The sequence below is a fragment of the Canis aureus genome, chromosome 28 (genome assembly GCF_053574225.1).
Source record: "Canis aureus isolate CA01 chromosome 28, VMU_Caureus_v.1.0, whole genome shotgun sequence".
Taxonomy (NCBI): domain Eukaryota; kingdom Metazoa; phylum Chordata; class Mammalia; order Carnivora; family Canidae; genus Canis; species Canis aureus.
Window position 1 is genome coordinate 8,849,027 of NC_135638.1, and position 27,697 is coordinate 8,876,723.

General features: G+C 34.7%; 1 protein-coding gene and 2 long non-coding RNA genes across 17 annotated transcripts in view; 1 reads left to right on the top strand and 2 right to left on the bottom strand.

The window, feature by feature from the left end:
- The window catches only part of CNBD1 (cyclic nucleotide binding domain containing 1), a 543,788-nt gene that overhangs the window by 504,581 nt on the left and 11,510 nt on the right, over positions 1 to 27,697 (bottom strand). For 2 of the 13 annotated variants that reach the window (XM_077876353.1, XM_077876340.1), the window contains exon 1: positions 891 to 1,052. The exons of 4 other annotated variants lie outside the window; for them this stretch is intronic. In XM_077876353.1, the coding sequence (XP_077732479.1) occupies positions 891 to 978 (88 nt within the window). In that variant the 5' untranslated portion in view covers positions 979 to 1,052. Of the gene's footprint in view, positions 1 to 890; positions 1,296 to 14,149; positions 14,209 to 14,592; positions 14,886 to 27,697 lie in introns of those variants that run through there. 7 more of the 13 variants (XM_077876354.1, XM_077876342.1, XM_077876344.1 and 4 more) reach the window with 6 other exon arrangements.
- LOC144300380 (uncharacterized) lies at positions 1,107 to 27,694 on the top strand. 3 transcript variants are annotated; one of them, XR_013366990.1, is made up of 5 exons: positions 1,110 to 1,257; positions 7,497 to 7,552; positions 8,972 to 9,020; positions 27,243 to 27,322; positions 27,578 to 27,694. It is a non-coding gene; the product is annotated as an uncharacterized LOC144300380 (long non-coding RNA). The 3 variants fall into 3 exon arrangements; XR_013366988.1 differs by lacking the exon at positions 7,497 to 7,552 and having other exon boundaries at positions 1,107 to 1,257; XR_013366989.1 differs by lacking the exon at positions 7,497 to 7,552 and having other exon boundaries at positions 1,107 to 1,257; positions 27,247 to 27,322.
- On the bottom strand, positions 9,784 to 14,142 carry LOC144300382 (uncharacterized). The gene is made up of 2 exons (XR_013366993.1): positions 10,227 to 14,142; positions 9,784 to 10,133 (listed from the first exon to the last, which is right to left on the bottom strand). It is a non-coding gene; the product is annotated as an uncharacterized LOC144300382 (long non-coding RNA).

The window sequence follows — 27,697 nt, forward strand, 5'->3', positions numbered from 1 at the left end:
CCTTTCCCCTGGAGATTATGATCATTAATTTTTAAAAAATAATTTGAAAGAGTTAATGAGCACAGGAAGATAAAAGAATAGACAGGTTAGCTTTCTCAAATCATACAAGTTACCCAAAGAATACTTTAAAAAGAGTAAATTCCTTATTGAAGTCAAAAAAAATCAAGATTATTTTGTTATCCAGATTTTTTTAACTTCAACTATCACTAGGACTATTTCATAATATTAGTCAGTATACTGGTGATCAAATAATAGATTTTTAGATATCTATGACAAGAAATCTTGAGAAAAAAATGTTCTGGGTATAGACTATTAAAATAATAAAATACTGTCACTGTATAAACTTTAAAATATTTAACTCTATATTTAACTCTATAATTCCTATGATATTATAAATCAAAAACTACAAAATAAAAATAAAATGGAATAGGAACAAATTTCAGCAGAAGATAATGGACATTATCTTTTTTTTTTTCCTTGAAAATTTTAATGAGAATTCCCCTACTGAAAATTAAGTATTAATTAGTTCACAAAGGGTAGGGCAGTAAGACTGACACTGGGTAGGCAATAGAAGACATGCCAGAAACAGGGTTTGATTACTGGTGAGCCATGTGATCTTCCTAAGCCTTTGTTTTCTTTTCTCATTAAAAGTATTCCTTATTTGAAGTTCTGAAAGTTCCTAAAGATTCTCAAAGTAAAATATTTGAAATCTAGAGAACTGAAATGACTTCAGAGCAACAAAGCAGGATTTGCATATGTTTTTTCCATCTCACTACTCTGTCAAAAAGATTCTTCGTCTCTCTACAAATTCACAAGTGCCCCCTATTCATTATATCTGGGGTAAATCCCACTGAAAACAATGACAAACCCTTGACATATTTCTCACTCACTTGGTAAACTGCGAAGTGGAGGAGGAGGCACATTGTTTATAGCTATCATATGAGACAAAATAGCTGCTGGAAGAGAAGACAAAGACATCTTGATGGCTCAAAAGCAGCTGATCAGATGCTAGTTGAGAGGCAAACAATCCTTCTTTGCCTTGAGACATCATAAAGCAGAACTCTCAAGGTACTCCCTGATAGGCTGAATACTACGGAACCTTCATGTTCACAGTTCTTACACAGTGCACAGCATTTCCAAGAGTTAAATATAGACCAGGAAGAGCTAGATCTTAGTCCTAGTCCAGTGGAATTTATGAAGGGGGTTTTGTGACCTATAAGGAGTGGTAAGAATGAAGAAGGAAATTCTACAACGCAGGTATAGCAGAATCAACAGCACACAAGTCCAGATTAAATAAAGAATTCATTTCATTAGTCATTCATAGTCCAAAGCCCTTTCTCTGCCTACTAAATGTTTACAATAGGTATTAGAGACCCTATTTGTGGCAGCACCAATAGAATATTTATACTGCTCTCTATGGCTACATATATAGGGTAAAACATCTCCTCTAATTATATACCAGTAACTCAACCCTGCTTATATGTAACCATATTCTACTGGAATATGGCATATGTTTTGGTTATTTTCTGCTGCTTCACAATACTTAGGGCTCATTTCAATGACTAGGGTTTAGAGACCTAATTAAAGCATTTTTTTGTATTCTATGTTATCTCCCAGGCCTTTAAAAATATTTTCCTGAAAAATATAAATAAATAAATAAAAATAAAAATAAATAAAAGTATTTTCCTGGTGTCCTACTATAATAATAGATGAAAGGACTGTGACTGACTACTTGAATGGGAACCATTTATTGACCAACTTCATCTAGGAAACATTAATAACCAGAATTGAAAACTTCAGTTTTACTACAAAAGTAACACATTTATCTTGCAACAGTTCCTTTTAAATTGTATCTGTACAAAATAAATACAGTATCTCCATAATAAACTTACCTCACCATAACTTTTCAATCAATACATTTTCCCGTCTCCAGTTTTATAAACTCGATTCGCTATAGACTCAAATCAGTTGAGTCTTATCACTGCTTTTCATTTTTTATTTCTTTTATACTAGTCAAGTATCTTCACCTGCATAACTCCTATCACAGAATAGTACCTTGACATCTCAAGTGTATCCCCTTGGTAATACCTACAGTCTTCATTTGACAGACTATTCCATATTTATTCTCTTCCCAGTCTCACTTAAAACAAAGAACCAATACCTCTTCACAGAAGTTAATTACAAAGTGCTCTTGCATTTTTCATGGATTTTGAACAGATGGGACTCTATTAGATGATTTCTTTTCCTTTGACAAGTAGTTTTGATCAAACAAATCAAAGAAAGAAAGTTCATAATGATCAATTTCCTCTCTGATTCTAATTTTATCAATTCTCATTTTTATTTTCTAGTTTTTTTCCCTTTTCTAAATTTTCACCTTTTCTTTTTTCTTTTCTGTATTTCCTATATAAAAAAGCATATAGCAGTGACACCTACATATCACAGTAATTTCACATCAAACTCAACTTTGCTTTAAACAAAAGAAAATATGAATAGTTGACAATGCAATAAAATAAGAACATTAAGGAGGAAACAGGAAAACAAACAAAAGAATCTCACTTAATTTTATCTAAGTTTATATGATCTTCATAATTTTGTGTATTTGCTAGTATCTGCTAGTATATGTTCCAAAAGAATCCATCAAATCACAAATGCAGCTCCTCCAAATGCTTTTGATTAGTCCTCCCAATGTATTCTGGGTCCTCTTAAGATTCATTCTAAGAACAATAACATAATCACATAATCACATGATTTGTATTTGATGGAAAGATGTATTAAGTTGTTTGTCAATGCCTGGAAATTCTTCATAAATAGAATCACTTCTCAAACACCTATTTGTAAAATTATCTTGGGCAAGTCACTTAATTTGCCTTAGTTTCAATATCTTAATCTATACGTTCAATAAAATAATATAATGATAGTTAGATACATCAATAAAAACATTATAATACACACATACAGTCTATATATGTAATAACAATGTATCATACAAACATTATAAAGATTAAATTAAAAATTAATCTAAAGAGGCATGCCAAAAAAAAAATAAAATTAAATAAAAAAATAAAGAGGGATGCCTGGGTGGCTTAGTTGGTTCAGCATCTACCTTTGGCTCAGGTCATGATCTCAGGGCCCTGGGACAGAGCCTCCATCACCACTGCCCTCTCAGGCTCTCTGCTCATTATCAAGTCGGCTTCCCCCTCTCCCTCTCCCTCTCCCTCTCCCTCTGTGCTTCTCTCTCCCTCAAATAAATAAATAAAACCTTAAAAAATTAATCTAAAGATCCTAGCACAGTTTCTAAATATAGTACTCAATTATAATTTTATTAGTAATAATAATAATAGTAATATTGTTGAGGTAAACTTGAGAAATTCACATTCACTAAATTTTTTTTAAATACTTCACTTTTTCATAATAGTACTTTTCATATGGGTTCACTCACTCCATCTATATAGTCAGCACTAGTATATTACAGATTTATTGTCCATGATATTCCTTAGGCATTGATCCAGTAATACAAAAAATAGTAATAAATAATAACAAAATTTACCATAATTTTCTATACATGCCTAACACTTCCAAATAAATTAATTCCAAAAAATGCTTCAATTAAAATTAAAACAATTGTTTTAGTTCACATATTTATGTTTAAAAATATAATCATCAATTGTAATAGCATTGTATGGTGACAGACAGTATCTACACTTATGGTGAACATATAGAGATGTTGAATCACTATGTTGTATACCTAAAACTAATGTAACATTGTGTGTCAACTACACTCCAGGGAAAAAGTTTAATTATTTAAAAATATATATAATATCAGAACATTTATATAAATTTAAACTGATTAGATCAAATCTGATTTATAAAAAGTTACACATTATATTATTGGCCAATATGTTCTTTGAAAAGACAGTCCATAAATTTCAAGTACACATGACTATAGTAACTCCAAATCAAAGTAAATTATATATGTATTATAGACATTCACATGAATAACTAAAAATAATATCCAAATTGGGGCACCTGGGTGGCTCAGTCATTTAATTGTCTGACTCTTGATTTTGGCTCAGGTCATGAACTCAGGGTCAAGAGATCCAACTCTGTGTTGTGCTCCACACTGAATGCGGAATGTGCTTAAGATTCTCTCTCCATCTGCCCCTCCTTCCCCACACCCTACTTATCCCTCACTTGCATGTGTTCTCTCTCAAAAAATAATATCCAAATTAACCAAAATGTACATAATCTATATATAATTTTATATAAATAAAAGTTTATAAGAAATTAATTAAAAGGTACAATAGTTATATAAGCATATATGGACATTTGGATGTTCATTTGTACTGCTTAGTTCCAAATATGCCAAGTTGCTAACAGAAAATGAAGAGCCAGTACATAAATACTGTCATTACCTTCTAACTTTAACAAATTTTTTGTTTCATTGATTCTAAATTGCTCCAAAGTTTAATTTTTATGTCCTACTAGTTTCATTGTGAGATTTATAAACAACTCAAGCTACAGTTTATCAATATATTTAAAGAAATAAATTTTCCAGATCCAATTGACAATGATATACTAGTGTACACATATTTGAGTATCTATCTATAATATATAAATAATAGACTATCTATAATCAAAAAATCTTCCTGTTTTTTATTCATATCAGTTTTTTACCAATGTGGCCTAAGCAATAGTATATTCATGTGCAAATATTCATAGCACATGCCACAGATACACATATTCTTTGCATACTGAATCTAAATCACACACACACACACACACAAAGATTTTCTATTTGAGTTATTTATTTACCTGAAGAAGGGACCAAGTTTCTCAACAGATATAGCTATACACATTTGTATAATTTGTTGATTTAGAGTTAACGATAGTTTTTCCTGAACTGCAGTAATCACTGCACTTGTGAACTAAGATCTATTTTCAGTGTTTCATTCCAGTATAATGTATTTGTGATCTTGTTTATTTAGAAAAAAAGATGTCAAATTAGGATAATGTTGCATAATTTAATAGAAGATCTCAGAGGATTTACCAAAACAATTCCCCTATTGATCTAGAGATTCACAAGTATAACATATGCTATATCCAAATAGCTTTATTGGGTGATGGTAATTAGTCACAATCCCAATACTTCTGTACCTGTTTAGATCAGGCATGTAACTCTTTAAATGTCAAAGTCTAGAAAGCTAAATAAATAAGGGACACCTGGATGGCTCAGCAGTTGAGCATCTGCCCTCAGCTCAGGGCATAGTTCCCAAGTCCCAGGACGGAGTCCCACATTAGGCTCCCCTCAAGGAATCTGCTTCTCCCTCTGCCTGTGTCTCTGCCTCTCTCTGTGTGTCTGTCATGAATAAATTTTTAAAATCTTAAAAAAAAAAAAAACAAATAAATAAGATTTCTTAAAATAAATAAATAAATTCCAGTTATTAACATATAGTGTAATATTAGTTTTAGGTGTACAATATAGTGATTCAACAACCAGTGCTTATCACAAGTGCTCTCCTTAATCCCATCACCTATTTAACACATCACCCCACCCACCTCATCTCTGGTAACCATCAGTTTATTCTCTATAGTTAAGTGTCTGTTTCTTGTTTCTCCTCTTTTTTCTTTTTTTCTCTTTGCTCATTTTCTCTGTCTCTCAAATTCCATATATGAATGAAATCACATGCATCCTGGAGATAATGTTTTACAATGCTTAATAACCATGCCTTAAACATGTAAGTGGTAGACGTGATTAGGTATTATCAGTAGCAACCATGACAGCAACAATCGTAGTATTTGCTCCCTCAACTAATAAATTTGCTGTTAATTTAGGTAGAATCCACTACCTAATTTGAATGCCAATTTGAGCATGTCATCTTTATACTAATATTAAAAACAGAACATATACTTTCAGCTCCTTATCTTTGTGTCCCCAATTCTGGTAAATATTGGCACACAATAATAATCATGCACACTGACACATTCTTTTTTTTAAATGTAGCCCAATCTTATTCCAAACTACACATATTGTTTTGCCAATGAATGATGTAAATCATGTTGAAAATGTAAGGATAAACCAAATCACATCTAATAGTTACATCTCTTCTAATACAGGCTTTTTCTAGTTTATGCCTTAATGACTCATGTCACATGATCCTTTATAAAGCCAAAGGGTTCTGCATCCATTTGCACATCATAACATTTCCACATGAGAAAGGCAAGTAGTTATTTTCAAATGAGGAAACTGGGGAATAGTGAGGATAAGTGATTTGTCCAAAACTACATAGTTGCACAATGGCTTAGAATCTTAATCAGGTTTGTTTCAGAGCTGGAACTCTGAAGCTAGTGGAACATAAATTGAAGAAGACAAGATGAGGGAAGGGGACTAAGTAGGGGGCTGTTGGATTTGTTCAGGAGACTAATGAGGGCAAGACAATAGGGAAAGAAAAGGGAAAATGATGAGCAACAGAGCCTGTAGAAAAGAATAAATTACTGAATTTCTAGGATTCATGTTTAACATTGGGGTAGATGCAACTACACTAACCAAAATAGACACCAAAAGATATGACAATGCTGATAATAAAAATAATAATAACATAGCCAACATTTAATGGGCATTTTTTTGCGATGCATCAATTTGGATACCACACATATCTATCTCTCACAATCCCAGGTAGTAGATACAATTTATTAGGCCCATTTTATAGATAAGAAAAGTGAGGTACATGGAGGTAATTAGTTTAAGAAGATCATAAAGGGCAGAGCAGGTCTTACTTTTAACCTATAGCAAAAGAACCTGAGAAGCTGGACCTGAAAAGGAATTCTTAGAAGTTTGTGAAAGAATGAATAGATTAGGAAAAGATAACACATGGGATATCTGCTCCCCTCACCTTCCTCAAAATGATTAACCTGTACTTTATCTAGGAATCCTGTTTTCTCTGTCCATGTCCTTCAGAAAATACCTAAAGAATTTTGGGATCTCATTTATACATATGAATGTCATTTAAATATAGAAATCACTATTAAGATGAATCCAGATGCAATTTGATTTTTTAAAATTGAGGATATTTCTCAACAGGTATGATAACAAATGCTCTCTTAAAACATACACTTGAACTATCTGTCTGAAGTGACTCTTAACAGTCTTAACCAACAGGACGAAAGTAAGACTTCACACCAGCCTTTTTTATAAGAAATATAAATATTCAGCAGGAAAGGCAGAGCATCTTAATATTGAAGGATGACTGTTTAAAATGATCAAGATGTTACTGACTGTTGATGATTGTAAATGAAAAACATCTTAAATGAAATCAACTGTTCAAGGAAATAATTAAACATTGTAACAACTATGTAGTCTGGAAAACTACTGAGATCAGAAATTCTTGTCAGACTTAATGCTATTAGCAATTCCCATGGTGGCTTTTAAATAAAATTATTTATATCACAAAACTTTAAAAATATCTTTTTACTGACTTTGAAACCTTTTCCCTTTATAGGCACTCACAAACAGATGGAGTCTCCTTATTGAAGATAGACTTTTCCTAAATAAAGGGTACAAAATGTTTACGTTACCAAGAATTTTAACCAGAATAGCATGATAAAATATTCACTTTACTAGATTATGAAATGCCCTAGTATTTAATGTCTGTCCAAAATTCACTCTGAAGTCACAAACCCATTTGTGCTTCACTTATTACAAAATTTGTTGTTTATTTATCAAAGTTTACCTCAATAATATGGTGAATAAAAGCCAATTCATAGCATTTCTGTTCAAATTTCTATTCTCACAAGAGTAAGAATTAATTGACTGACATCTATGGACTACATTTCAATTTCCAAGCCAAGTGATTTCCATGCTTTATTTTCTATTTAATTTGATCTCTGTGAAAGTCTATGAAGCAGAAACTGATACTACTCCCATTTTACAGATTTGGAAACAGTCTTGGTAATGATAAATAATTTCCCAGGTCTTCCAGCCATGAAAATGCATCTCAGGATACATTCTCTGGCTGACTCTGCAGCCTGTTGTTTCAGCATCCACTCAAGCAAAGGAAAACATGATCAACAATCATTTGCCCAGACCTATTTTATTTTTTAAAAGATTTATTTATTTTAGGAGGGAGAGCACAGGCAGGAGGGGCAAACGGAGAAGGAAAGATGTTATACTATATGTTAGCAAATAGAACTTCAATAAAATATATATATGCATATACTTCTAAAAAAGCAATAATCTCAAGCTGACTCCACATTCACAACAGAGCCCAAGGAAAGGCTTGATCTCATGATGCTGAGATCATGACCTGAGCTGAAACTGAGTCGCAGGCTCAGTGGTCTATGCCACCCAGGTGCCCCTCAGGCCTATTTTAAATGTTAATGCCACTTGTTAGAAAGAAGCTCCTATTTAAGCAAGTAAGTGTTCTTAACAAAAATGTGCATTACACAATTGTTCTTGCATGCTGTGAATACTCACTGGCATAGTTTCTAAGATGCACAATCTATTTGTTCTCTTGACTTTTTCCAGGTACATTAGTTTGAATTCACAACATTTTGCTCTGCAGGTGCTCAAAATTCATTTAAAAGTACAGTACCCACCTTAAATGCGGAAAGACATAAACCATGTCTCCCTTATCTAAAAGAAAAAAAAGTCCCTTTCTCTTTCTTCCTTTCTTGCAATTTCTTTAGTATGACTTTAATATTCTCAAAGATTAACTTGACTATATTCACAGCAGCCTAGAGAAACACTAAAAGAGTCAAACAGGTATGCATGGCACATGATTCCTTGTCCAATCATGCTCATTCCTTGCACAGTTTTACCTTCTGGCTTGTGGGATTATGAGGCCAGAGAAGTAAAACATGGACATAGCAACATTCATAGAGCCTGTAAACAGCATGAAGCATATTCTCCCTCTTGGGGTGAACTTATTGTGCACCTTTTGTTTCCTGAACACGATTCTCCTTTTTACTTGTACAGGAGACAGAATTGGACTCACTACATCCAATCTAGGCTCAACTTTCTAAAGGTAAGACAATGAATCAGAAAAGGAGTCACAATTGAAGCCCAAATCACAAATTCTTTGCCTAGCTAAATTCTCCCTCCCAGTTGGTGTCCCTTCCCTCACTTATTTAAGAAGTGAATATTATTTCCCTCTTTACCCAGCAACTTGCAGTGCTTCTCAGTTTACCACACCTTAAGTGACTTTTATGGAGATATGCCATTCATAACACTAAATGAGCCACTAGTCATCTTGATTTTTTTTTTTCTAATGTAATCTCATTGTCATTTAGGTTTGACATTTCAGAGACTTGAACTTCAATGTGCTGTACTATTCAAAGTTGCCTGGGGACAGGTACTGAGCTGTGCTTTTCCCCAGTGATCCAAAGAACATTATTCTTCTTTCTTTATTGCTCCAGTCTTCCAATCTACACTTCCACAAATCACTATAATTTGCACCACACAGTACACTATCTGCACGAGGTGTCCTGTAGCAACTTCTGAAATGGCCTATAATATTATAAATCATTGTACCATTTTGGCATAAAATGTTACTTAGGTAAATATCCATTGTTGTGCATTTTTTCTCTATAGAACTATTAGTCACATTTTATCGTTCAGAAAGAAAGCTTGTTACCAGTCATATTTTTCCAAGTTTTGTTGTTGTTTGGAGACTGCTGTTGTTTAAAATAACATTTTAGTGCTTACTAGACACAATGTCTTTGAACAAAAACATGTACATATGCATTCATACATTATTAAACTGTAGTTCACATGAAAGACAGTTGATGTCCATTTGAATATTTTTATTAATCATTATTTTGTTACACAGTATCTGTAACAGTACAGATTTACAGACAATGACAAATGGCTTAGTTGAAGCAAATCCCTGACTTTACTAGGTCAAATACAAGAGAAGAACAACTATGCAGCAAAACCTGGCTGAAACACAGCTTTGGATCACATCAATTCTGATGCTTTATCTATTTTTTGTGATATATCAAATTGTCCTTCAAAATTGTGCATGATTCACTTTTTTGATGGGTTGGATCAAAAAAAAAAATCCTACAAGTTTTTCAGAGCTTGAACAGTTCTTTCTTCTATCAACTGCATCAGTCAGGGCTTGATCAGAAAAGCAGAACTATTAGAAAATATATGAAATAAGGAATTTATTATAGAGATTTGAGCTTACACAGCACACAATATAAACCCATCTCATCAACTCAGTGCTCACCTTTTAACTTATCTGATTTCCATTCTTCCTCTAGTCCCCTGAAAGTATTAAGAGAAACTACCAAATCACCATGAAAGATACACTCAAGAGAACAGAGCAACAATATGGTTCAAAATGGTATGTTGATACCAACTCCAGGATAGTTCTTTCAAGCTTTCAAAAAGTAGTCACAAAAATTCCATAAAAGACAAAATGTATAATATTGGATCTTAAAATTGATAGATAATATAATGACAAAATCTGGAAGAACTCTATGAAATTTTAAAGCATATGGAGTAGAACTGATGAGAATCCACCTGTAATGGGTTGAAAAATGTCCCCCCAAAATGATATGTTTAAGTCTGTTAAAATAATCAAAAAAGAACAATTTAGTTGATCTAAGCAAATTTTATTTCACACTTCATGAAGCAAGAAGTCTCCATTCTCAAGAGTCCAGAAAACTGCAAAGCAAGGGACAGGGCTGCAGTTTTTATAGAAGACAATAATCAGAGAACAAGGAAAGAATCTTTGGCTTTAGTTGATTGGCTGGAATTGTACATCTGACCTTATTTAGAACAGGAAATCATCACTGATTCTTGGCAACCAACCAGGGATTGGCTTGTTGGATATACTGTGTTTCTGGTCTTAGGTACATGAGTTATCTAAGTTTCAGTTTGCTGATGTGGTACCCAGGGCCTCATCCTGGGCCTAGAAATTTATTTCAACAAATCCTAACTCCTAATACCTCAAAATATGGCCTTATTTGTAAACAGAGTCTTTATAGAGATAGTCAAGTTAAGAGAGGTCATCAGGGTGGGTTCTAATTTTGTATAACTGGTACTCTTATAAAAAGGGGGATTTGGGACATTCAGAGAGAGAAAACCCAAGAAGCCATATGACTGGAATGATGTATATGCAAGCCAAGGAATGTTAAGAATTGCCAAAAGCTAGAAGAAGCAAGGAAGGATTCTCCCATAGAGTCATCAGAGAGGACACAGCCCTGCCAATACTTGATTTTGTAAGTCTAGCCTCTGGAACTGTGTGAGACAATAAATTTCTGTTATTGTAAGCCACCCAATTGTTGGTCTTTAGAACAGCAGCCTTAGGAAACTAATGCACTACCCATGCTTCACCACACAACAGAGTTCATAAATATGGTTTTAGATAAACCTTTTTTAAAAAAATGTATTCTTCATCCCTGGATGCCATGTAAAGTGCACTAAAAGCACCCATGGGCACCTATCCCCAGCCTTACATATTCCTTCAGGTTTGCCTTTCACATGTGTGCTCTAATAGCCCTGTTCATCAGTTCAACACTCACTCTCTCTCTCTCTTTTTTTTTTTTCCAAACTGGTTCCCAATCTCAATTTGGCTCCTTTCACAAGAAGCTTAATTCTGGACTCTCTCCCCCTCAGCCTCATTCCCTCTATGAAAAGCATGCCACGCAGAGTGGTCCACTGACTCTATGAACCATAGCAACTCATTCTTGCCGCCCCTCACTTTGCCCACAGCCAGATCACAAAACAGTATCATAAGATGATAGGAAGACTAATAATAATAATAATAAAATAACTAAGAATAAAAATTTTCTAGATAACTGAACTTACACTCTTACAGACCAATTTTTTTTTAATTCTCCACCATTTTGTTCCCAAATATAGATAGATAGATGATAAAATAACAGAAGCTGCTGAATAGATTTTTTTTTGGCTTGTTGATTCAGGATTATCATTAGGAACATCAATTTCACTATAATAGTGCCTTTAGAAACTATTAAGGTGTAAAATACTATTCGAACCTATTAAATGGACTCATTCTTTAACTTCAGAGAATTTTTTTCTGGTTTTAACATTTTAAAAGTTTTCTGTTGGTAATTTCTGGCATCTGTTACTGTGGCAACTTTTCTCCTTTAATTTGCTCCTCCTATCCATGTCCAAGGATATCAGTTAAACTGACCCCAACAGCAGGTTTAATCTCAGCTACAGAGAAAGCTGCCTCTCCCAAGGTCATCTCTTTCCCATGGGAGCTCATGTCCAATGACACATATATAGGTAGATATGTGGAAAGACATACAGACATATGGATAGAAAGGTAGATGTATGTTTGTGTGTGTGAGAGAGAGATGATATACATCATTCCAGATGGTCGGTTGGTTATTTGGGAAGAGTTTGCCTAAATATCACAACTTTTGTTGTATTTAATTTTATTTGATGAAATCTATCTTTTCAAAACATTATTACTATTGTATGTTCTGAGTATACCATGTTGTTTTCTAAAATACTAAAAGCATAGTCTTATACATTTTATTTTTAAGTTTTTAATTATTAATTATATTTATTGTGATTTATATAAATGTGCTGCTCTTTGATTAAATAAGAACTAATTTTGCTTTTGACTTGACTGGCAATTTAAATACAAGGATTTCATCAAAGTTGGAATTTTATGTCAGCTGCTTCTTAGCAAATTCAAGTTATATATTTTTCTTCTTTTTTAAGATTTTTTAAAATTTATATGAGACAGTGTGTGAGTGAGAGATAGAGTACAAGTTAGAGCATGTGTGCACACGATTGCGAGGGATGGGGGCAGAGGGAGAGGGAGAAGCAGACTCCTTGCTAAGCAGGGAGCCCAACTCAGGGCTCCATCCCAGGACCCTGAGTTCATGACCCAAGCCAAAGGCAGACAGTTAACCAACTGAGCCACCTAGGTACCCCGAGTTATATATTTTCCTATTATGTCTTTTCAACCAGTAACTGGGGTTATGAAATTCATCTCTAAACTTGAGTGTATATCTTTCTTGGACAATTAAAATGTATTGTGTACTGAAAACTTGCTGTCTTCTACCTAGCCATGCTGTGGCTTCACAATGGAATGGAATAAAAGACTTGATACCCATCACTATTATCCTATTGCAATTCAAATGTTTTGAAATAAACTTCTCCAATATAATTTTTCTTAGTCAATGCTCAAAAAAAGTAGATCACTTGCTTTTACAAGTTCCATACACAATTGCACATAACTAGCTTCTGAAGTTTCTTGAGCATGATGATAATGATAATGATGGTCCTAAGTATTTTGAGAGAGCTCCATGGCAAGGAGAGAATAAGTGAAGTTGTATTACCATCAGTCATTGCTAAGAATCTACTACCAGAATATGAATCATTTAAAAATCTTTAAAAAAATCCTCAATGTTATACTTGCTTATTTCATATTGAATTATACTTATTGAATAAAAGTCAAGTCTAAAACATGTTTGGAGCCCCACATTTAGAATGTCATATCTATTTTTAAGTTTTAAAAGCAGATACTCAAGTGGAAAATATCATAAAGATTCTTCAAAGAAAAAGAAAATACTCCAGTGCAGCCTTGACTAAACATTGACAAAGACTGTCAAGCTGAACAGCTGACTGATGATGACCCTAGTTGAGATGTCTGTTCTCAGCTATATTTTCAAAAGCATCAAAGTCAATCTGCAGTCTCCTGGTAAATTGTCAAATCTGTCTGGAATTGTGGTTAGTTTCCAGCCATATCTGTCTATTCACGAAAAGTCGAAAAACAAACAAAAAATACAACAACAACAACAACAAACTTTGGCCTTTGAATTTGAGCTCTCATCAAGGAGAAGTCGTTGTATATTTTTTCTTTCCTAAGAGCATTTGCCCTTTTAGTGAAGTGCCTAAATTACACTCTACAATAAAAGCAAATTTCAGAATGAGTTGAAAATGTTAGAACAGATACCTGAGACAACTAAGAATTCAACCAATATACAATTTTAAGTTAAAAGAGACATCTCATGAGACTTACAGTTTTAGAATTACTACTTATGGACCAATTGATGTAAGAGGCTTTGCAAAGCTCTTCAGCACCAGAATATTTCAAGTATAAAGATGTACCTAAGAGTACCTAACTTAGATTTGAAACTACACAGACAGGAAATAAATACTAACCCTGACAAATCATTTTCTTTTCCTCAGTTCAATTCGGGAAGCATTACAGCATGAGAGTCCTGAAATAAGGAGCAGAATAGTCATCAGCAATCCTACCTATGAGTGAAATAGAGGAATAAGAGAACTTGCAAGATAGGATGCTCACAAGGGAAGAAAGCCCAAACAAGAGCCTATAAAATAAAGATTCAACAAGTCAAAGAGAATTATTAACCAGTACAAGACACCCACAGCAAAAAAGGACCCAAGACTTCTAACATTACAACCAAGTTCACATCAGTCTCTGTGTACTTATATGCCAGCCCAACGGGGGCAGGCTCAAACGCTGACATGACTCCTGATCTTTTGTGCAAATGCAATACTGGAGAATACTTGATTTTATGATACTATCAATGGCTACTATTGGAATAAATGAAAAGATCCAAGGGAGTGATAGTTTGAATTACCTCTGGGTATCAGTTATATACATCACTTTAACTATGTGAACTCTCTTCTTTTGTATCATTTTCAGTGTTTGCAACACACAATTCTGATCTTAGAAGACAAAGTAGCTTTCTTCCAATTCCCAACAACATTCTTCACAGAGAGGCTTAAAGGTCGAGAATAACTTTGTTAAAACAGAGAAGCTATTATTAGTGTATGGTTAAGAATGTCACCAAAGAATCAGATAAGGGAAGTTTTTCTTAAGCTAATTACTGTATGATTGCTTTCATAGGTGTTTATCACAGAGAAACATAAATAAGCACCTGAGTTTCCAGAATAATGTGAATAAAAGATGTAACATCACTCTTTCCCACAATCTTAGTCTCTATTAATATTTGTGCCTTTTAAAATTATAATCACACAACTTTTTCACAAAAACATAGGGAAAATGAAATCATTATTAAATTTTCAAGAAGTCATCACTACCTCCTCCTAAATACTTGAGTGTATGTAATCCTCACAATTACAATTGTTTTTTAGGTGATCTGGTGTTTTATGCCAAAAATTGAACTGCTAAAATAAACAGCCCTATGAAAGAAGTGATAGCAAATTTACAATCATTCTATTACTTTAAAATTGAAAGGTCCTTGGGTTTACTGGAATAGATGCTGGTTGTAAAATTCAGCTATGGCTTTAGAACAAATGACTGACCTAGTTGTTAACTGAAATCAGACAATTGGTTGATTAAAGCATGTAACTGAAATCAGAAAGAGTCAAAAGCAGATACGGTATGGAGACAAAGCTAGTACTGAAGTCAAGAGAACAGTATTTACTGCAACCCAAAGAACCAGAGAAGGTACAAAAAGGGCCACAGGAAAAATGTAGGGAAAAAAAAGAAAAAAAAAAAAAAAAAAAAAAAGGTTGTTCTCTGGGAAAATAATCATTCTGAAATCATGAGCACAGTCCATGACCTTTATCTTTGGATGCCTAGGCCTAAATGGACTGATCCGCTCTTTCTCTGAAGGACCCTTAGGGGGACAAGAGAATCATTTCTAATCCTTTAAAGGCAGTTAGGGCCACATTATCTTGCCTAAATTTTGGAGAATATATTTTATTTCTTGTTCTGTCCCCAGTCCATGAAACAGTACCTGATATACAATAAACAATAAAAGTTTTTTCCTTATCACACCCAGAACTCATTAGAAGTATCTTTGCCTTCACGGGTTCAAAATTGTCAATGTGCCCTGATTAAATAATTCAGCATTAGCATTTAATGTATATATAACATGTTACAGTTTACGAAGTATTCACACCAATATTATCTCATTTGATCTTCACAGCCATTCTAAAGTAAATGTTAAATATAGTAATCATCCCATTGGTGTGAAAAACCGAGGTTTAGAGAGACTGACTTTTCTAAGACTATGTAGAGGAACTGGAATTAGAAATTAGAGGCTTGGGTTTAAGTGCTGTTCTCAGACATTCAAACCTAAAAAAAATTCCACTGATTTTCTGATTCTGGTGGCTGAGAAAGGAAAGCATATATCCAACCTCCTCTAAGTTTTCAAACATAGGCCACATCTTCAGCCCAATATAATACAATGCAAAGCACAAATAACATGCTTAGCAAATGGAACCAGAATGTTAATATAGGTATTTGCTAAAAAGAGTCAAAGGAAAATTAAAGATATGAATGAAATCTAAGATTAAAAAAATAAGATATGAATATACAACATGATTTCTAGAAAAAATGAGTGGGAGAGAAGAAAACAAGAGACTATATGCTAACTCAAGGTACAGAAATCCTACTTGTCAAAACCTACCTAATTTCCTGCTATTATATTCTTTATTACAACATGAAAAAGCTAGAGTATCAAAATTACCTATTTAAAGAACTGACTTAGGACAGCCCGGGTGGCTCAGCAGTTTAGCACCGCCTTCACCCCAGGGCCAGATCCTGGAGACCTGGGATCAAGTCCCATGTCCAGCTCCCTGCATGGAGCCTGCTTCTCCCTCTGCCTGTGTCTCTGCCTCTCTCTCCCTCTCTGTGTGTCTGTCATGAATAAATAAATAAAATCTTTAAAAAAACTGACTTATAAGTAAAAATTTGAAGACTATTTGACCAGAAATTTTAAAAAACTAAACTTTTTCTATTAGATTCTTTCTTTATGACTTCAAGTTCAAAGAGAAAACACTAGCAAAATGCTATATGAAGATGGTTATCTAAATTTCAGGACAAATTGAAATCTTTCATAAGAAGTATTTGGGCAATCTATTTAAGAGTTGTTTTTCTCTATCTAGCCCTATAAGATATTCAACAAAAATGTGTTCCAGGGCTCCAGGAGAAAAATAAATAGAGAGGTATGTCTATTTCAAAACAGTAAAGTTCTAATATCTCTCCTATTCCCAAACATATGGTCAAGTCCAGAGTATATTACACCTGTAATATCCCCACTGTCTTTGCTATTGGGTTAGAGTAGCAGCATCTATCTAAACATAGACCCAGACCATCTTTACCTAAACATTAGTTCTCTGAACAACTGAAACCCTGGCTGCCTTTCTCTAGGGCATTCTCAAAAACATCTACCTTGGGTAACATTACACACATGAAGATCCACCCTGGAGGCAAATGTGGAAACAGAGATACTCCCTTTGGTGGTTTATATACAAAAGATCACATTATAACTACATCCTTAACCAAAGTTTTTTTCTTACTGCTTTCATACACAGAAAGAAACTCCTCTTTTGCCAAGGCCATTCATATTTTTAATATCATTTGGATGGAGGGATAGCCATATGAAATTGATAATTTATCTATACCAGTGGCTGAAAATATGAAAAATATGCCTTTCCATACAGGGAAAGAAAAAGTATAATATGGTTAGTGTTTAAATTCAATTTTATTACAGATAATTCCATTATATTAAGGAAAGTTCTGAGTTTCTGCAGAAAATCTGCCGAAATGCTGGGTTTATTTATGATATATTCTCATTGCTCTTATATAACATAGCCAGGTAAATTTCTCAATTTGAATTCAGAATTTACTATGTGGGTCAATAAAAGACAAAGAATCCTTAAAAATCAAAGTTAATTCAAAATGTTAGTGTAACCTAGACACTGTTAATTCATCAATCCACTCTACTTTAAAATTCTTGTATTAAATCACTAAATTTTTTATCAATGACACATCCATTATGTATGATATATCCCTTTGTAACTAATCAAATTTATCCATTTACCTCCTGTTCCTTCCACTTGTAAAAATCTTTCCCTCTTTCAAAATAACCTAAGTGCCACATTTTTGCTTTGACATATTTTCCTCCTTTCCAGATACTTGTTTCTTATTATCATTTTCAATTTTCTTTATTTAATTGAACTATAATTAATATACTGTATTATATTAGTATCAGGTGTACAGTATAATGGTTCACTAATTCTATACATTACTCAGTGCTCATCATGATAATGTACTCTTTTAGGGAGGATGCAGCACAAACAGATGTTAAGATATTTATGCTATACTTGCTTGTATTGAGAAAAAAGTTCAAATATAACTCTTAGCATTTCACCACAGGACTAGAAAAAGAAGAAAACTGGCTGAAATTTGTAGAGGAAGGAAATAACAAAGAAAAAGCAGAAATAAATAAAATAGACACCAGAATAAACAGTAACACTGAAAGTAATGACCAATTTTTCAAAAAAAAAAAAAAAACGAACAAAATTGGCAGTGCTTTAACTATATTAACTAAGTAAAAAAGAGAGAAGACTCAAAAACCAAGATGAGAAATGAAAGAGAAAACAATCCAACAGATAACTACAGATATGCATAGTATAACAGATTACTATAAACAATTATATACTAGCAAATCAGATAACTTAGAAAAAAACAGATAATTCCTTAAAAAAAAAAATCGAAGTTACCAAAATTGAATTATGAATCTTGAATCCAAGAAATAGAAAATATTTTTAAACCAATAACAAGAATTAAAGTTGAATTAGGAATCAAAAATCTCCCACCACAGAAAAGCTCAAGACTAATTACAAATTTCACTGGTGAATTCTACCAAACATTTAAAAAATAATTAATGACAATCTTTATTAAAATCTTACAAGTAATGGAATAGAGGGAACACATTCAAAATCATTCAATGAAGCCAGTATTACCCTGAGATCAAAGCTGGATAAAAAATACAAGAACGAAAAAAAGTCTAGTTTGTCTGATATAAGTATTGCTACTCCAGCTTTCTTTTGGCATCTATTTGCATGATAAATATTTCTCCACCCACTCACTTTCAAACTGCAGGTGTCTTCAGGTCTAAAATGAGTCTCTTGTAGGTGGCATAGAGATGGGTCTTATTTTTTTTTTTATCCATTTTGACAATTCATGTCTTTTGCTTGGAGCATTTAGTCCATTTACATTCAAAGGAATCATTGACAGCTATGTATTTGTTGCTATTTCATTACTTGTTTTGTCATTGTTTTTGGAGATTTTTTCTGATCCTTTCTTATCTGTCACTTTCAATCTCTTCTTCACACTCAGAGAGTCCCCCTTAATATTTCTTACATGGCTAGTTTAGTACTCATGAACCCCTTTAGTTTTTGTCTAGGAAAACTGTTATTCTGAATGATAGCCTTGCTGGATAGAGTATTCTTGGCTGCAGAATTTTCCCATTTAGCACATGCCATTCCCTTCTGGCTTGCCAAGTTTCTGTTAAGAAATCTCCAGGGAGCTTTATGGGCTTCCCCTTGTAAAATAAGGACTTATTTGTCTTGCTTCTTTTTTAATAAATTTTTTAAAACTTAATTCAATTAACATGTATTGTATTCTTAATTTCAGGGATAGAGTTCAGTGATTCATCAGTCTTATATAATAACCAGTGCTCATTGTATCATGTACCCTCCTTATGTCTAACACCTAGTTACCCCATCCCCCAAACCCCCTATCCTCCAGCAACCTTCAGCTTGGAAAATATGATCAAAAGTTTGTCTCTCTCTCTGATTTTGTCTTGTTTTATTTTTCCCTCCCTTCCCCTATGATCCAGTTTTGTTTCTTAAGTTCCACATATATGAGATCATATGATAATCATCTTTCTCTGAGTGACCTATTTCACTTAGCATAAAACCCTCTGATTCCACCCATGTTGCTATAAATGGCATGATTTTATTTTTTGATGGCTGAGTAGTATTCTATTGCATATATATATACCACATATTTTTTATCCACTCATCTGTCAATGGATATCTGGACTCTTTCTATAGTTTGGCTCTTGTGGGCATTGCTATGAACATTGGGGTGCAGATGACCCTTCATATCACTACATTTGTATTTTGAGGGTAAATACCTAGTAGTGCAATTGCTGGGTCATAGGATAGCTCTATGTTTAACTTTTTGAGGAACCTCCATATTGTTTTCCAAAGTGGTTGCACCAGTACACATTTCTGCCAACAGTATAAGAGGGTTCCCCTTTCTCTGCATCCTTACCAATATTTGTCATTTCCTGACTTGTTAATTTTAGCCCTTCTAACTGGTGTGAGGTGGTATCTCATTGTGCTTTTGATTTGTACTTCCCAGATGCTGAGTGATGTTGAGCACTTTTTCATGTGTCTGTTGGCCATTTGTATGTCTTCTATGGAGAAATGTCTATTCTTGTCTTCTGCCCATTTCTTGAATGGGTTATTTCTTCTTTGGGTGTTGAGTTTGATATGTTTTTATAGATTTTGGATACTAGTCCTTTATCTGATAAGACATTTGCAAATATGTTCTTCCCTTCTGTCAGTTATCTTTTGGCTTTGTCAACTGTTTCCTTTGCTAGGCAAAAGCTTTTTATTTTTATGAAATCCCATTAGTTCATTTTTGCCTTGGTTTCCCTTGCTTTTGGAGATGTGTCTAGCAAGAAGTTGCTGTGGCCAAGGTCAAAGAGTTGCTGCCTGTGTTCTCCTCTAGGATTTTGGTGGATTTCTATCTCAAATTAAGGTCTTTCATTCATTTTGAATCTATTTTTGTGTAAGGTATAAGAAAATGGCCCAATTTCATTCTTCTGCATGTGACTGTCCAATCTGTCCAACACCATTTTTTGAAAAGACTTTTTTTAACGATTGTATTTATTCATGAGAGACAGAGAGAGAGGCAGAGACATAGGCAGAGGAGAAGCAGGCTCCATGCACGGAGCCTGATGTGGAACTCGATCCCAGGACTCCAGGATCACGCCCTGGGCTGAAGGCAGGTGCTAAACCACTGAGCCACCCAGGGATCCCCAAGACTATATTTTTCCATTGGATATTCTTTCCTGATTTGTTGACCACAGAGTTGAGGTCCCATTTCTGGGTTCTCTATTCATTCCATTGATCTATGTTTTTGTGCCAGTACCATACTATCTTGATGACTACAGCTTTGCAATAGAGCTTAAGTCTGGAATAATGATACTATCAGTTTTGGTTTTCTTTTTCAATATTCCTTTAGCTATTCAGGGTCTTTTCTGGCTCCATACAAATTTTAGGATTATTTGTTCTGCTCTGTGAAAAAAATTAATGGTATTTTGATAGGGATTGCATTGAGTGAACAGTTGCTCTAGGTAGCATAGACATTTTAACAATGTTTGTTCTTCCAATCCATGAGCATGAACGTTTTCACATTTTTTTTGTGTGTGTATCCAATTTCTTTCATGAGTGTTCTAGTTTTCTGAGTATAGATCCTTTCCCTCTTTGGTTTATTCCTAGGCATCTTATGGTTTTGGGTGCAATTGTAAATGGGATCAACTCCTTAATTTCTTTCTTCTGTGTCATCGTTAGCATATAGATATGCAACTGATTTTTGTGCACTGATTTTATATCCTGCCACGTTGCTGAATTCCTGTATCAATTCTAGCAATTTGAGGTGGAGTCTTTGTGGATTTTCCACATAGAGTATCACGTCATCTGCAAAAAGTGAGAGTTTGACTTCTTTGCCAAATCAGTTGCCTTTTGTTTCTTTTGTTGTCTGGTTGCTGAGGCTAGGACTTCTAGTACTGTGTTTAACAACAGTGATGAGAGTGGACATTCCCGTCATGTTCCTGACCTTAGGGGAAAAGCCCTGATTTTCCTCAAAGAATGATATTCTATGTGGGCTTCTCATAGATGGCTTTTATGATATTGTTTCCTCTATCCTTATACTGTGAAGAGTCTTTTCTACATATTTTATTTATTTATTCATGAGACAGAGACAGAGATGCAGAGACACAGGCAGAGGGAGAAGCAGGCTCTATTCAGGGAACCATAACCCGGGACTCGATCCTGGGTCCCCAGGATCAGGCCCTGGGCTGAAGGCCGCACTACACCACTGAGCCACCTGGGCTGCCTTGTGAAGAGTTTTAATCAAGAATATATGCTGTACTTTAAAAAGTGCTTTTTCTGCATATATTGAGAGAATCATATAGTTCTTGTCCTTTTTGATTTGTGGATGTTGAACCACCCTTGCATAACAGGAATAAAGCCCATTGGGGTTGAATAATAATGATGAATAATCCTGTGTGTGTGTGTGTGTGTGTGTGTGTGTGTGTGTGAATAATCCTTTTAATGTACTGTTGGATCCTATTGACTAGTATCTTGGTGAGAATTTTTGCATCCATTTTCATTAGGGATATTGGTCTGAGATTATCCTTTTTGGTGGGGTCTCTGATTTTGGGATCAAGGTGGTCTCATAGAAAGAGTTTAGAAGTTTTCCTTTCATTTCTATTTCTATTCTGAAACAGCCTCAGAAGAATAGGTATTAATTCCTCTCCAACATTTGGTAGAACACCCCTAGGAAGCCATCCAGCCCTGGATCCTTCTTTATTGGGAGATTTTTGATTACTGCTTTGGTTTTGGGTCTGTTCAAGTTTTCTATTTATTCCTGTTTCTGTTTTGATAGTTTATACATCTCTAGGAATGCAGTCATTTCCCCCAGGTTGCCTAATTTATTGACATATAGTTGTTCATAATATGTTCTTATATTTGGTTGTATTTCTTTGGTGTTGGTTGTGATCTCTTCTCTTTTCATTCATGATTTTATTTATTTGGGTCCTTTCTCTTTTCTTTTTGATAATTCTGGCTAGGGGTTTATTGATGTTATAATCAGAATGAGCTCCTGGTTTCGTTGATCTGTTGTATTATTCTTCTGGCTTCTATTTCATTGATCTCTGCTCTAGTCTTTGTTAATTCTCTTCCACTGCTGGGTTTAGTCTTTATTTGCTGTTCTTTCTCCAGCTCTTTTAGGTGTAATGTTAGGTTGTGTATTTGAGACCTTTCTTATTTCTTGAGATGGCTGGTATTACTATATATTTCCCTCTCAGGACAGCCTTTGCTGGATCCCAAAGGTTTTAAACAGTTGTGCTTTCATTTTCACTTGTTTCCACGAATTTTTTAAATTCTTCTTTAATCTCCTGTTTGACTTGGAATACCTGGGTGGCTCAGTGGCTAAGCATCTGCCTTCAGCCCAGGGTGTCATCCTGGAATCGAGTCCCACATCAGGCTCCCTGCATGGAGCCTGCTTCTCATTCTGCCTATGTCTCTTCTTCTCTCTGTCTCTCATGAATAAATAAAATCTTTAAAAAACCTTTTCTGATTGACTCATTAATTCTTTAGTAGAATGCTCTTTAACCTCCACGTATTTGCATTCTTTTCAAATGTCCTCTTGTGTTTAAGTTTCAAAGCATGTGGTCTGAAAATATGAAGGGAATGAACCCAATCTTTTGGTACTGGTTGAGACCTGATTTGTGACCCAGTATGTGATCTATTCTGGACAATATTCTATGCGCACTCAAAGAAGAATGTGTATTCTATTCCTTTAGGGTAGAATGCTCTGAATATATCTATGAAGTCCATCTTATCCAGTGTGTCATTCAAAGCTCCTGTTTCCTTGTTGATACTCTGCTTAGATTACCTGTCCATTGCAGGGAGTGGGGTGTTAAAGTCCCCTATTATATTATTATTAATGTGTTTACTTTGGTTAAAAATCTAATTTGTCTGCTATAAGGATTGCTACCTCAGCTTTCTTTTGATGTCTATTAGCATAATAGATGGTTTTCCACCCCCCTCACATTAAATCTGGGAGTGTCTTTGGATGTAAAATGAGTCTTTTGCAGACAGCAAATTGATGAGTCTTGCATTTTTATCTAATCTGATACCCTGTGTCTTTTGATTGGGGCATTTAGCCCATTTACATTCAGAGTTAACTACTGAAAGATATGAATGTAGTGCCATTGTCAGTTTCTGACTTTACAGGTAATACAAGGGCTCTCTCTTCGCTTAAAGGATCCCCTTTAATACTTCTTGCAGAGCTGTTTTCATGATCACAAATTCTTTTAGTTTCTATTTGTCCTGGAAGCTTTTTTTCTTTCCTTCTATTTTGAATGACAGTCCTGCTGTAAAATGTATTCTCCGCTGCATATTTTCTCACTTAGCACCCTGAATATATCATGCCAGTCCTTTCTGGCCTGCCAGGTCTCTCTGTGGATAGGTCTGCTGCCAGTCCAATGTTTCTACCCTTATAGGTCATGGACCTCGTGTCCAAAGCTGCTTTCAGGATTTTCTCTTTGTCTCTGAGATTTGCAAGCTTCACTATTTTATGTGGAGGTGTTGATCTATTTTGAGTGGGGGGTGTCTCTGTACCTCCTGGACATGAATGCCTGTTTCCTGCCCCAGATTAGGGATGTTCTGAGCTATAGTTTGCTCCAATATACTTTCTGCTTCCCTGTTTCCTCTTCTTCTGGGATCCCAATTATTCTAATATTCAGCCTTGGCTAGGATAGAGACTGAAAAGCACTGCCCTGCTCCTGAAGAGAAGACAGGTAAACAACCCAGGGGCAGACAATATGGAAGTAGCTATCTGAAGAATGGCTGGGGTACACAGTGGGGAGATTATTCACTCTTCTGGGGGAGGGGTGTCTCTGAGAGGTAGCATTCATGGAGATACCTCTCCAGGGCCAAAGTAGCTGACTCATGCCATTTCCCTCACCCACCCCTAAACATAAACATAGAGCCACCAGCAGGAAGCAGGGGAGCACTGACACTGACTCTTTAACTTGCTTACACCAAGCCCCACTCCCCTGTGCTCTGATGAGACTGCCCTTCTCAGTCAAGCTTACCTCAGTCCCAGTACAGTGGGCCCCTCCTGCAGAAGACTAGCACAAGCACCTGCCCTCACCATGTCTCATGATCAGAGAGTTGTGCAGGGCCTCAGTTCTGGTGGACTTGGTGTCAGGTCTTATTTCACAAGCAGACCAGAGCACAGCTAGCTAAAACTAGCCACATTCAGGCTAGGGACTAAACACTGCCCATAGTAGACAAGGAGAGCCTCTGCAGACCACTGGCCTGAAGGATAGAGAAACCAAACACAATAGCAAAGAGGTTGCATAGCACACCAGAGAAACTCCCTGAGGCACCAGGCCTTGGGTACTACATCATCTCTTCTTCATAAGGCCCATTATTTCAGGAGCAGGAGACATAACCGGCTTTTCTAACAGAAAGTAGTCAGAGACTTAGACAAAATGCCAAGATGGGGGAACTTACCCTAAATAAAAGAACTAGATAAGGCCAAAGTGAGAGATCTAAATGAAATAAATATACATAACATGCATGCCTGATGGAGAATTTAAAGCAACTATCAAAAAAAATAAAAAAATAAAAAATAAATAAAGCAACTATCATAAAGATACTCACAGGCTTGAGAAAAGAAGACCTCAGCGTGACCCTTCCTAAACATTTAGGTATGTCTCCATTGGGTTTCCATTGCATTTGCACAAAACTCCAACACAGACCTTATGATATTTCATCATATATACTTCTTGCTGCAGTACTAAACTAATTCCTCCTTAGGAATGGTACCTTATCATCAGCACCGATTATTTAATCTTGTATCTATTGACCAAAATATAATGCCTGGGACATATTAAGGACTCAATAAATGTCTACTAAATGATTAAATGGAACACAGTTAATCATTCAGCTGTTCTGAATTATATGTAGTCTTTCTATTATCCATTTGAAGCAGACTGAAATAAATTAGAAAGGAGACAGCTGTAAAAATTCTGAAGAAAAAATCATTCTTCAACATATCTGAATAGTAGATTATTCCTCTAACATTCTTCCATAAGAATTGCTTTACAGGTTAAGTTAGGTATTTTTGAAGGCTTATTAGGTAATCAGTATTTTCTTCACTTTTCATAGGACCTGGTTTATTTAATTATTTACTCATACCTACTTATTCACAACTCATGAATATGAGTCAATAAATAAAACAACAATGTCCTATTGAGTAGAGTTCTTGGTATAAGCAATAGAAATAAATTCTAATTTAATATAAAAGTAAACGATGGGAAATATATTAGGAGGATCACAATGAAAAGTGTGCAGGAGCTAAGAGGCAAAAGAATAGGCAGCAGAAACCAAAAGAGCAGTTGTGAACATAAAATGTTCTGGTAACTACTTCACTATTACTCCAACTACTCTTCCCATTCTGGCATTACTTGCTTATGCTTTAAAGTTCTCCAGGTAGCCAATTGACTTAGCTTAGGTTCATAAGCCCATTACTTAGCAGGGAGAGGGAAGTCCTCAATACTTCTGCTTTCATAGGGGGAGACTTACCAGTATTACCTCCCACCAAGACTACAGATGATGGAAGAGAAAATTCACAAAACAAAGGCAGGGTGCCATTAGGGAAGGAAATTGATGTTAGCCAGCCAGAAAAAAATTACAAATATTCCCCATAAATATGCATTATATTATATGCAACGCTGTCTCAAAAAGATGTCAAAGATGAACCAAATATGAACCCTGCCATTAAGAAACTTATAGTCCCTGAGGAACTAGTTGCTTTGGAATCACACTAGATCACTATATCCTGAAAAAATTAGGTCATTATATTGGATTGAACTGTATATAATTACCAATATTCAATCATTTTTCACATAAAAATGGCAATTTCACATGGTTAAACCTAAAACTCAGGCAAAACAAAAATAAACTATTAAATTATCAAATCCTGAGAGTTCATAGGCAGTTCATATTGTTTTTTTTTCCCATAACCATTCTTCTCAAAATTATAAAAGACATCATAAATTGAGTGTGTACTGAGTGTTTGACAGCACTAATCTCTTATTTACCCAAGCATTCACTTTTATTTCTTTTACCTAAGTACTAGGGTTTCAGTGGTACCTGTAGACTCAAAACAAAATAATTTTGGAGCATGTTTTATATTTGATATTATTAAAATGAGTACATTTTAATGGGTGAAAATAAACAGAGAAAATAAAAAGTAGACTATATAGCCAATAGGATTCAGTATTAGCCTAAGGGAAAAAAATTTTATGACCACTATATAAGTAAATTGAATAGCTCTGAAGACAATTACCATGCAAAATGATTGTGCTAGATGCTCAAGTTAGACTAATTTATTCAGAAAAATAAGCAGGAAATATTTCTTTTCAAGAAAAATACGTAACTATAAATATCAGAACAAAGAGGAATCCAAATCACAAAAGTATTGTTGTATCAGGGATAGCAACCTTCTAAAATGTGTGCCAAAATTTCAAGCCCTACTCTTCAGGTTCTTCAGGATCATGGAGAAGATGGTTACCATGCCAACTTATTGTAACAATGTTTCCATGCCAACTCAAATGATAACTAGTAAAAAGGGTGTTCTTTTTCCAATTTTCTCAAGATAGCTCCCTCAAGCAGTTGAACCTTATCAAGTGTGGCAAACTGGTACTTGAAGAGGCCTGCCCTTCTCCAACCTCAGTGGTAAGAAAGGCCTTATCAGTTTGACTCTGATTAATTTAGATGGATGTATTTGATGCTATATAATTCTCTAATGTGACTCAGTGTCAAATTCACTGAGCTACAGAGTATCCTTGTGATTTGAAAGAATCAATGCACTTCTCATATACTTAATTTATTCTCAGAAACTTCAAATTGGGGGGGGGGGATTCCAAAAATTTTATATATTCATGTATTGAGTTGTAAGTATTTTAAAGTATTGAATTTCTTCTTTTGCAGTATTTTAAGGAAAAACTTTGGGTTTGTGTCAAGAATCCCCAAGACCACACTTAGGCTTGATAATTTGCTGGAAAGATCACCAGACTCAGAAAAGCTATTAAACTTTCATTTATGGTCCAT